Here is a 12,720-nt window from a genome sequence, read left to right as displayed (position 1 = left end):
AAGATTGTTCTTTTTGGGTCTAGTGGCCGCAGACAGTATGTCAGACGACCCCCAAACACTGAATTCAAGCCACAGTACACTGTGAAGACAGTGAAGCATGGTGGTGCAAGCATCATGTTATGGGGATGGTTCTCATACTACGGTGGAGGGCCTATTTATCACATGCCAGGGATCATGGATCAGTTTGAATACCTCAAAATACTTGAAGAGGTCATGTTGCCTTATGCCAAAGAGGAAATGCCTTTGAAATGGGTGTTTCAACAAGACAACGACCCCAAATACACCAGTAAACGAGCAACATCTTGGTTCCAGACCATCAAGATTGACGTTATGGAGTGGCCAGCCCAATCCACGGACCTTAATCCAATAGAAAACTTGTGAGGTGACATCAAAAATGCTGTTTCTGAGGCAAAACCAAGAGATGTAGTCCCATCATCCTGGGCTGGAATACCTGTTCACAGGTGCCAGAAGTTGGTCGACTCCATGCAGCATTTCTCAGAAACAGTTATACAATTAAATATTAGTTCAATGATTCAAAGGAAAGCAAAATCTTAAAACATTTTTCAGTTCATACAAGTGAATCTTTGAGTTTGTAAAGAAGAATGTGGACACTGCTATTTTTCTGTAAAGGAATAACACAAATGTGATGAATTTCTCTTCTTATTTTGATTTGGAATAGAATTTGTAGTGCTCCCAATGCATTTCCATGTATGGAAATAAAAACTATTATAAGGATTTTCAGCTTTATTCACTTTTTTAGGCACACTGCTATTACTCTGAACACAATTGTATATGCTATGAGTAATGGAATAAAACTAAATATCTGTGTTGCTATTTATGTTGCTAATGTTAGCTAGCTATTTTAGGACTTAGCATTAGTCAAGTGCCTATTTAAAAGTCACTAGAAGCAAGAGGTGGAGATGTCAGGCCCAGAGAGTACAAATCCAGACCAAGATTTTGTTTCAACAAACCAGTTGAGTATTAAGAGTCAGTCACAGAGTGCTCAACTGATTGGTTGCTGGATTTGTACTCTCTGGGCCTGAAATCTGCACCTCTGCTAGAAGCATATGAACAACAGCGCATGATATATCCTACAGATGATGGAATTTTGAATCCAAGCTCTGCTTCAGCAGTTATTTGTGGGACGGGGTCCTGTATCTTAGGAAACGGGTGGAATATCAGGAAAGTATTTGTGGGCCACATTGGAATTGCCGCATTGGGCTTGTCCGGTTGTGGTGTGATCTCTGTCCCGTGACGGCCTCTCCTTTGGCATGGGAGGGGCATGATGGCGGATCTGGAGCAAGCGAAGGTGCCCTGATGTCATTCCGTGGCTCTGTTATTGGCTGTCAGAGCAGGAGACACCTGTGACCACGCCCACCACATCTCCAAGCGCTCCTTCCTTCCACTGCTGCAGCCCAGGACAAAATTTATGCAGAACCAGAACTACTGATTCTATCTGGTATCCCCAAATGTTTTGTCCTTGCTAAAAAAAAATAAAAAATAGACACAGACCAGTGGTCTGCATCACAATGCTGGGCAAACAAACAGTTCAAAAAAGAAAGAAACACATTATAAATCACTGGTTTTTAGAAAAAAAAAACATGTGGCAGGTGACAAGTGAGTGCAGGCGATTTTCGAAGCTCAGCTGACTCAGCACAACTTGCAAAATCTGCCTGCTAAACCCTCCGATGTAAAACAGCTTGGAAAATGGATGACTGCAGCGACAAGCGTCAGGCTCAGGTAGACACACATGTGACACCTCCGCATTAAAGCCCGTCCCCGGAGGACCTGAGGTCTTATGATGGGGACAGGAGCTAGCGGACACAACGTTAGCTACTGGGTTAGAGCAACGCTAAAAAAAACGCTTACGTCTGCACTACTGGTGTCTGCATTTCAGCATAGCACTTTTACCGTTTTCTTGGGGTTGCATATGTGTAATATTTGTATATGTAAATTTAGGAATTCTGTATTTGTGTGCTGATATTTGTTTAAAATGATATTCGAGACTAATTTGATGACACGATTATGACAGTGTTTCCCACCATTTATGTGTCTTCCTGATCATTTAAGATGTTGTCAGAGTTCTATAGGAATCCCAATGCACATCTGGACTATCAAGTATCTCACAGAGAGGATTAACTCGTTCACTGTAGTGTTTATAAACTTTAGAAAAGCACCTTATGGGCCTTTAGAGGATATGGGCACAGACAGGAAACCCAGCTTACTGAGTGTGCATATATAATACTGTGCAAAAGCGTAGGCAGTTAAAGAAGGTGATGTTTAAATGATCTTCATGTCGGTGTAAGACTATGATGTTATGCCTGTTGAAGTGTGTCAACTTAGCCATTCCTAAACTTCTGCTAATGTCACCACAGCATTTGCAGTAACTATCTAATGCACCCATGTATTGTTCTTTACTTGGCCACTAATACCATGTTTGGCTAATCAATACCTCATTGTGTTTTTTTTAACAAATTAAGTCAATTAATCGGGTCGGCCTAGAAATACATGGCGCCGCAACCTGAATACAGACGCAAAACAGTTGGGAAAGACATGGGGACAGCTGGAAAGACTGGCTCAGAACCGAGATGCCTGGAAAAAGCTGATTGACGGCTGATTGAATGAATGAATGAAATCGAGTGCTGAAATTTTATGAATACATGGAAAAGGCTGAGATGCCCCTGAGGAGAGGTTTGGCAACTGAAGCGGTGTTCATCTAGCCATCCAACAAGATATCAGCATTTTTTAGAGAACAGGAGAAATTCTTGTTAGTTTTTTTTATAATGTTAATTTGCAGTAATGGTAATTGTTGTAGTGTTAAATTGTGTTTTTTAATTAGCAAATATACACTTAATGCCAAGATAAAGAGCTTTAACCATTTTATTTGACTGCCTAAGATTTTGCACAGTACTGCATGTTCAGCAGGCTACAGAGATGGACATTTCAGGTCCAGAAAGTAAGAATCCAGACCAGGATTTTGTTTCAACCAACCAGCTGAGCATAAAGAGCCACATTTACATAGTTCTCAACTGATTGGCTGAAACAAAGTCCTGGTCTGGATTTTTAGTTTCTGGACCTGAAATGTCCACCTCTGGTGAGCTAAGCCTCTGTGCTTGTGTTTAGAACAGGGGTCTCCAACTCCGGTCCTGGAGAGCTTCTAACCAGTAGGTTTTCTATCCTCTCTGGCTTCTGATGAACCACACTAGTTCTCAGGTAAATACCAGGAGCAGGTGTGGCTCATCAGAAGCCAGATAGGATAGAAAACGTACTGGATAGTAGCTCTCCAGGACCGGAGTTGGAGACCCCTGGTTTAGAAGGTCGCTGGTTCAGGATACTTGCATGTCTGTGGGCCCTTGAGCAAGGCCCTTAACTTCCAGCTCCATAGTGGCTGCCCTTTCCTGACAAGCCTGTTCTCAGAGGTGGACATTCTGCTCCTGAAATGGCCACCTCTGTAGTCTGCTGAGCTACACACTGCCCCAGATAACCCTGAATGGAGAAGATCTGAACCTGCAGCACTGTGCAAAAGTCTTAGGCAGTCAAAGAAAATGGTTAAAGCTCTTTATCTTGGCGTTAAGTGCTTATTTACTCAATATAAAGCACAATTTAACACTACAACATCCTGGTCTGGATTTTTACTTTCTGGACCTGAAATGTCCACCTCTGCTTGCCCTCACCTATATTTGTCATGGAGCGCAAAATGAGGTAGGCCAATAAAATATTTCCCCACAGGGATCAATAAAGTGCCATTATTATTATTTCCCATAATGCATGCCAGAGACACCCCCTCCCCCACTGTAAATTCATGATATTCAAATTGCAGGTCCAGGCACTGTAAAGATGACTAACCTCTCTGTTGCTGGTAGCACGTCGCCACGGTGTTGTGGCAACACGGTTCAGCTGCTAAAACATGGCCGCAGCAACGCAAGGCGCATTAGCGAGAGTATAATGCGACTGCGGACATCGGCGTTAACCGCATTCATGCAGAGGAGGCCTTGACTTGGCAGTTAAAATGAAGCAGATGTATTTTATTATGCAGCAGGGGGATCTCGCACTGAATACAAGCAAGTTGCTTCTCCTCCAGCAACTTAATACCGGGAAGCAGGAAATGGAAGACATGGCGACTGTAATCAGGCTTGAGTGATTGAGTGATCATGATTAAATCAGCTTCATTGAATATTATTCCAGAAAGATGACATTTGATCAGTGCTTTGAACTTGCCTTACACTAGAAGAGAATTACAGAAAATGATACCCAGGGCTGGTTAAGTCCACTTTTCCCTTGCAAACAAAAAAAAGAAATATGCAATAAAGTTATATATTGTGAACATCTGGAGCTTCCAAATCTCACTCCCAAAGTGACCTTGAGTGTAGAGAACTATTTCCTCTTTTTTCAGCTGCGCGGTAAGTCGGTCTGGATCCGAGACTGCCCAGAGCAGAGGCAGTTTTGCCCAATTTGTTGTTTGATCACACGGCAGCTGCACCCCCTCCTCCCGGTTCCACCTGCTGGGAGAAGGCCATTATCTTTAAACCTCTGTTCCCGGAGCGCAAACAGAGACGTTTGTTCACCTGAAGTCACCTGTCGGACTCCTCGCTGCGGGTAGAGAATTGGACGAACACTCGGGGAATGACCCATATGAGCAGAACGTCAGGATATCTGTACCTCAAATTGTAAACACCGACGGAAAAGATGTGGGTCCTAATTCATAAAATATGTATGCACGCAATATTAATATTCAGTTATAGTCTTAAATCCCAGTCGTGCCACATTCCCAGACTAATGTCTAACAACTAGGGTAGTAGTAGTATTTTAGAATGAGATCTACTCAGATTATTCAGATGAGGCCTGAGGGCTTGGCCTATTTCAATAACACCCAAACTCAGCACAAGCCGTTGAATGGAGACCCACTGGGAATACATTAATGGATGTGATCTGGCTCCAGCAGGCCACATTCATCACTGCCTCCGTGTGTTGTGCTACCGTATAACAAGCTCTCCTTAGAAGCTACGGAAAGTTCTGATACTAAAGTGACAAAGCCGGTTGATGCACCTTATAGTAGTGCCAGCGTAGGACGCTTGTGGCGTTTTGCTGACCTCTCAGTCATTCCAGGTGCTCCGTTTCAAAGCGCGAGGGAATCTGGTTTCCCTCAGCTCACCAGACGGGAGCCATCCCAGTAAGGCACAGAGGCAGGCGACCAAATGATGCATTTGGGAGGAAAAAAAAAACATTCAAACCACTCCAAGCCATCTTCAACAGCCGCTCATCCAATTAAGGAGGTGGTGAGCTAGAACCTATGCCAGGAGGATAGGCTGACAATCGCTTTCTTTTTGACTGTCTCTCTCTCTCTCTCTCACACACACACACACACACACACACACACACACACAGATGAGGGTTTTGGCTGTTGGAAATGGGTCTTTTGATTGTGGTAGGAAACATGACCACCCATGGAAACCCATCCAAATGCAGGAAGAACACACAATTTCCACCCACAGTGCTGGAACCAACCCTCCCCAAATCCCACAGGCGTGTAGTGAAAACGGCTCCCTGCTGAACCACCGTGCCACTGGTTGTGAGGCCATCCTTTTTACATGTAAATATGTCCCATTCTAAGCCGACTGAGTGGTGGCTAAGACATTAATTTTGAGAATACCCCGATTCCACGTCTTTGATTGCGTTTAAACGGCCAGGATGATTAAAACGCTTGACCAGCTGTAGCAGCAACGGCTCGCATTTCCTCCAGTCGTTCTGCCTTGATACAGCTCGTCTTCTGATTGACACGGCTATCTAAAAACGTCGCGGCGCTTTCAGACCGCTTGGGTCCTGCGCTGTAGCTTTAACGCAGCATTTTGTTTGCTCAATCAGTGGATGACAAAACGTTAGTACACCCTCCGCTAACCCTGCTTTTGGAGCCGGGGCTCGTTTTCGGCGTGTGGCACCTTGAATGCAGCCTGTCTGAAAGCCCGAGTTGGTCCGTGTCTATGATGTAGCGGAGACGGAAGACGCGAAGGGGACTGCTTTATTTTTAATGCGTTGTTTTCCCCTCCCTCTCTCTCTCTCTCTCTCTCTCTTAGAATCGAGACAGGAACAAACATTACCGGACGACGCTTCCGATTTGCTGCTAATAATAATAATAATACAATAAAAGAATTTCCACCGAAGAGGCGCTGACTTTACGCATTCACTACGGGCCATTTTTGCGTAGACGGCGCTCGGAATCTGGTTTGAAGAGCCGGTAGGATGGACGTATTCTGCGTAGGAATACCCCGCAAAGTACGTCCCGGATTCTGTAATCTGCGTGGAAGAACTGAATAAGGAGCTACCGATTTTGGATGGTCGTAGAAGAATTTTTTTTTTAAACACAGCAACGAGGGTAACTGCGACTTGTGTGGCGAACGACGGCGGGGAGAGCCTGGTGATTTTCTGGCATGCAGGAGAAAATGACATGCCAACATGTCTCTAAATAAACGGATGACATCATTTAAACAAATATATAACAAACTTTCAACTCTGTCTTGTATACAGTGGGATTTACATATAAAAGACGTCAATTGCGTAATGAGCAGTGACTTGTAGACCAGATGCAAAACAACCAGTTTCGGATTTTTAAAAAATGACTTGTGGGTTGCAGATGTGCCAAGGAAATGAGAAGCGCTGCTCTTAAGGCACTCTGACTCCGCATCGGCTGGATCTCTGAACTGCGGTCAGCGGAAACCTGCAAGTTTGGATGCAAGCAAACAACTGGCCTGAGCTACATGATCCGGAGCCTTGCCTGCTACTGGTGCCGAAGCGTATGGGTCCTGCGTACTCAATCTCCCAACTCCCACACAAAAAATACAGAATAGCTGCATTTGCTCCTGAACGTACATTATAGTAGATAGCGGTAGCTTCGTGCTCTTCGCCTGACAGCTACCCTTTATCTGTTCCTTAACTGTTTTCATCTTAGATTATTTGGCTGCTATGTGATACGCCAAGAAATAAGCTGAACGGGTCGCTCCCGCCGTGGCCGTATTCGGAACCGGGGTCTGCACCTTTTTAAGGCGAAAAAACAATATATCTCTGCTCCATTGGGATAGTGTGATTTGCAGTAGTCCACAGCTGGCAAAGTCTCTAAGTAAACGACGTACGCGATCTGCGTAAGGTACGTCTTTTCTGGGTTAAAGGCGAGACTGAAGTGACATTGCAGTCTTTTTTTTCTCCCCCTTCAATCCCCACCCTCAATGGTTGGAGTTTAGGAAATAGCGTAAAGTACGCGGGAGGGGGTGGGGGGCATTACGTTTGGGTGTAGGGGTGGGGGTGGTGGTGAAAAAAGGAGAGAAGGTGGAGCGCTGTCCGCCGTACGCGTTTGCGCAGTTTACGCTTTACCCCGCCCCTCCCGCGGCGACGGTGATGGGTCGGAAGCGGTGTGTCGGCGCAGATTGCTCCAAGATGGCGGCGGGGTGCTGCGGGGTGAAGAAGCAGAAGCTGTCGGGGTCCCCCGGCGCGGGGGGTCCTGGCGGCGCGGGGAGCGGGGTGGCCGGGACGGGACACTGCGGGTCGGACTTGGGGATGGGCTCCTCGTCGGCTGCAGCGGCGGGGAGCGCCGGTCGTGTGAACGGCCTTGGGGGTCCCGGGGGTGGCAGCGCGAGCAGCACCAACGCGTTGTCCCCGGCTCCGGGAGGCTACAACTCAACCGGCCTTTCCCCGAATCTCAGCCCCGGACCCGGGTCGGGCAGCGGCGGCAGGAAGATGGTGGTGTCGGCGGAGATGTGTTGCTTCTGTTTCGACGTGCTTTATTGCCATCTATACGGATACCAGCCACCTCGGACACCCAGGTTTACAAACGACCCTTAGTAAGTATAAGTGCTAAAAGAAAAAACTAATTTTCTTAACATGTCTGTCTGCCTGTCTATTTTATTCCATGTTTATGATTGCAAACCTGGTTTTCGTGATTAACGGCCATATCTTGATGAATAAGCGTACCTCTCTGTCTTCAGAAACGAGTTTTGCACCAATGCAAACTTACCTTGTCACTTCAACAGTCGCCGACTTTAATTAAACCGCTTTCCGGTAATATAGTTTGCCTGTTAAATTCAGAAATACGTGTATCGTGTGATCTGCAGTTCAATCGATTCGCCAGACTACGGTAACATTCATGGATAAGTTTTTCTTAACTTAAAGCCGAGGTGCAGGAAAAAAAACAAAGGAGGTCTACCATCCGGCAGAAAAGTAAAAATGGAAACGCCGGCATTGAGAAACGATGTCCGACTTTAGTGTGTTTGGCACCCGAGAGCCGGGCGTTTACATTATCGGTATTAATATTGCTACAAAATTACACCCCATAACAGTATTTCAGTTCGTTTCTCTTCTATTGCTTTACGGTTTCAGTGTTACTTCGGGAGGTACATGTCCCCCCCACACACACTTTGACATGGGGTGCATGGGAATGTCTCGCAGCGGCAGGAATGTTTGGATCGCCACTTTTAATTAATTCCTGAATAATATCCTGGCAACATTGTTTTCTGTACGCGGGTGACTTTAATATTTCCCAACGCTGCCAGACGATGTCGATAAACTCTTACCCACAGAGGGACAAAGGCGAATAGTTCCAGCTCACTTAATTATCGTCATTGTCATCTACACGACCGAGGAGAAAATATTTATATGAAACGAAAAAAAAATAGACGGCGCTTATTAAGATCCATTGATTGATCATCAACACGATGCTAGGGCCGTATTTTTATAAAAGCTCTCGTAATGTTTCCGTGTGTAGTTTCCTGTTTTTTTTTTTTAACTTCTAAATCAATGGTAAATACCCTTTGCCGTGTGCCGACAACAACCTACCGGCGCCCGTCGTCGGCAAATAACGCGGAATTAATTCAGAACACGAGCGGATGATGCATAAACGTGAGGATCCCGATGCGGACTCGGACGCGACGCTTGATGTAGAAAAATACGAGGGATGTGTGTGTATTTCCAGCTGATCCGTCGATTTGCGTGTGAACAAAAAAAATAAAAAAAATAAACATGGCTGGCTGCCGTATGTGTTCTCCTAAGCTGTTCTCTTACGGCCTTGTTGATGGAGCCTGTCTGTCTTTATGTCACAAAGGCGACGCACAATGCCCCCAACTCTTTTGAACTGGGAAAGTGAAAGTACATAAAGTGCTTTATTGAAAATAAAACACGCTTAGATCACATTTTCATGTCGGTGCCCCCTCCCTCTTCTCTTGTATAGGTCTATGTTGCAGCATAACATAACCGGGCGTTCCATATTTAACGTAGCCTTTGTGAAAGAGGTCTTTCTGAGGTTCACAGCACCGATTGCCCGGAAAGCTTCGTGTTATTTTGTGTGTGCCCTTTTTGCTTATGCGATGGGCCACTTTATGCCGTGTCATCGCCTTCTGCAATGTTGAATAGAAGTTAATTGTAATGACACACATACCACAAGTGGAATCGCCCTGTTTTAGTGTAATTATTTGCAGTCATTGTGGGTGGATCTTTTGTTTCTGTCCGATGTTTTATGAGTGCCTAAAGATTTCTCATAATGGATGTATTTTTTATCCCATGTCATAGAGATTTTTTTTTTTGGGGGGGCGGGGTGGTTAAGTGTCTATATATTTGACTGTATTAATAAGGATCTATTTTTGTCCCCCTAGTTAGACTGTGAGGATGTCTAATCTCGTCCGGGTTTCGAATTATGTATGCGGTTTAATTTGAGCGCATGGGAAATATTAGCGGAACCGATGCGTCAAATTTGGGGAATGTTAAGGGATGGTGGATGTTGTTTCTTTGTCTCTTCTCTTTTATTTCGAAACAAAAAAAGCAACTGTAGGCTACATCTAGCTTTAAATTGCTTGTGGTGGGGGTGGGGGTTAGTATAGTAGAGCAGCAATAAACCTCCGACCAGTGTATAAAGCTAATTGAATTTCTCCTTGCCTTCATTATATTGAATTTTGTTTTTTTGAAATGATTTTTTTAAATAAGTCATTGAACATTGTTTATGTGGGGACGTAGTGGCGTCTTATCAATTAAAAATGTTAATTACATTGTTACTGGTCCACAAGCAATGGATTTGGTGAAATTGTGATGGTTTGTTGGTCTATGAATAGCTATGAATATTCTACACTTTAAACCCTCAGACTAGACCATCCCGTCTAACCGCGTCTTTTATTTTTAAAAATAAGATTGCAGTGTAAAACTGCCGTTTCAGATAAAGGCAACGATAACAGACTGGGATGAGTTTGAAGGCTATCTAAACTCCGCCACGCGTACCATCGGTTGGTATGGGGGACCAGTCCCTCACAGCTAGCTAGTTCCTTGTGAATTGACATTAAAGGGGCAGCCAAAATGAAACGTTAAATGCGGTTAAATATACTAGCTGCTTTGAAAAGGTTAGGCTGTGAATATTAAAAGTACTTCTTTTTAAACATAGGCGTAGACCGGCAGTAGAAATTGGAAGCGCTTGCAGTGTAATTAGAACCTTAAAATATGTATTTTATGCGCTCATATGACGCTCATCCACCGCTACGTCATCGAAATTGAGCTGTTTTAAGTAGTATAAATGAAGGAGCGTATTAGCTCCGCGTTTCACATGTAAATAATGAAAAACAGTTTAATATAATAGCAAATTATGAATAGGTTTATTCATTGTTCATTTGCAATGTATACATGTACGTTAATGAAACAAAAATCATTTATATCATAATCTAACCAGGAACTAGAACCCAACATGAATTCACATATCAGTTATTTGTGATCCATATTTCATGCGAATGGAATGCAATGAAGAATAATGTTTATGGAATCCACATTTTATCTGTGTGCATACAATATGTTTCCTGGTCCATATTTAAATACCAAAAGAGCATTTTTTCCCTTCTTGTTAACGTGTACTTTATTTTTTTGGACAATCCTGACAATTCCCTTTAAGACTTTATCGTGCCACTTCAGCAACGTCGCTTGGTTGCTGCTCCGGCGTCCTAATGAAACCGATCGCTAATCCTGCCCATCTGTAACGGAAACGTGGAGTTTTGAACCTCGCTGCGAAAACCACAGCAAACCTTCACTCCCTGCTCTAGTTTAGGGGGTGGGGTACCCCCCCCCTCCCCATAGAAAAAACATTTCATTTAATACTCCACTGCTTGCTTGATAGGTTCACTTTTATGATACGGACGTCATGAAAAATTATTTGAGGGTAGACACATGTGCACTGGAGGCCAAACGTATCATCCTGTCTGGGGGGATGGAGTGGAAAGATGGAGTGATAGACGGAGTCAGCAAATTCACACGGCTGAATAAGTAAATATCTTTTACGAGTATAGTTACTTTTTAAAATCTTCCGCTGTTTCATGTTTTACTACTAATATGGTTGTAATGTACTGTTTGGCTTGAACAAGAGCATCTGCCATGTAGATGTGAATGGTGTGCAAATTTTAATTAATACCTTGCCACTATTGGTTTGTTTCTAGGATGATTACTGGAAGTTAAGAATAGAAATGTCCTCAGGTATATGAAAAGTGTTATAATTCATCCATGGTAACGCAGCACTATGCTGGGATTGAAAATCGATGAATCAGCCACCTTTCTGAAGAGCTTCAGTCGCCTGCCGGCTGATGTGTTTAAACTGGAAGCTGTCAGCTGCAGTTTCAGGTAGGTTCTCTGCTAGGGATGCTGGCAGATCCATATCGACCTTTTCATCTTAATGTTCTGGATAAGGCCCTGCATACACACAAGCGACTGCATCAGTGTTGATTAAAGACCAGGAGCCGGCCAGCTGGTATATCTTGAAGCCCTGGTCTTCACTCTCGTCAGGTGGCCGACCATAGACGGCAACTCTTAACTTGTGACTTTTATTTCTGACAGTTTGGCATAGTTGTGGCATCCTTTTCGTGAGAAGTTTTTCGCTGTTAATTGCGATGTAACTACACCACCTTAATTTATAGGACCATGTGAACAGGGGGGGGGTGACACTTTCAAAATATATTTCACAGCTGCCAGGAATTTTGCTCTCTTAGTGGCGGATGTCTGTCATTTGGACTGAGATATAGACTTTATTTAAATACTCTTCACTCAGTCATGACCCATTCCACAGTTTGAGCTGTGATTATGAACTTGTTGTGCTGTTACAGCACTGGAGTTTCCTTTTCCAGTTGCTGTGTATTTTGCTAATCTATTTTCCCTACAGTGCACAGGGACTGATATTGGTAATTTTACCAACTGAATAACACTGTTTTATACGGAGCCCCTGAAGGGACCGATGCACAAAAACACAAGTTTCTTGTGCTCACGCTAAAGTAAGCATTTTAATATTTTTGCACTGGTGCCTTCAGGGGCTCCATAGTTTTAGGGCTGTTATTCTAAAGAAAATAAAAAAAGGTTTGTGTTAACTTCAGCTTTGTAACTCTTGAACCCTCTTTTAGTGATTATCTATCCATCATTTTCTAAACTCTTATCCTGGTCATGATCGTGGGGGACTCGTCCTCAGTGGCACAGGGTTGGCATGAGGCTCGGGTACCTGCTTGGCGGGATGCCAGTCCACGTTGGACGGATTTCCCCTGTTTGAATCACAATAACCAAAACGCGTTTTTTAAGTCCCGTTTATCTGTCGTATCAAAGCTAATTTGTGTTAGTTGAGAAATGCCTGTGATGGTGGGAAGTTGACAGGAGACCTTTTTTCCGTATAAAACTGGCTAACTGTCGGTGATTCAGGTTAATTTAATCCTGGCACGATACATCAAACTTCCT

The 12,720-nt window shown here is 44.0% G+C and overlaps 1 protein-coding gene across 1 annotated transcript in view; it reads left to right on the top strand.

Annotated features, from left to right (window-relative positions):
* Positions 1–12,720, top strand: part of ammecr1 (AMMECR nuclear protein 1) — a 49,448-nt gene that overhangs the window by 6,277 nt on the left and 30,451 nt on the right. Inside the window, exon 2 of the mRNA XM_023844816.2 lies at positions 6,072–7,829. Within this exon, the coding sequence (XP_023700584.1) occupies positions 7,387–7,829 (443 nt within the window). The 5' untranslated portion in view covers positions 6,072–7,386. The remainder of the gene's footprint in view (positions 1–6,071; positions 7,830–12,720) is intronic.

This window comes from Paramormyrops kingsleyae, chromosome 24, assembly GCF_048594095.1.
Source record: "Paramormyrops kingsleyae isolate MSU_618 chromosome 24, PKINGS_0.4, whole genome shotgun sequence".
NCBI classification, from domain to species: domain Eukaryota; kingdom Metazoa; phylum Chordata; class Actinopteri; order Osteoglossiformes; family Mormyridae; genus Paramormyrops; species Paramormyrops kingsleyae.
Note: the sequence above shows the minus strand (reverse complement) of the source record. Positions and strands in the feature narration are given on the sequence as shown.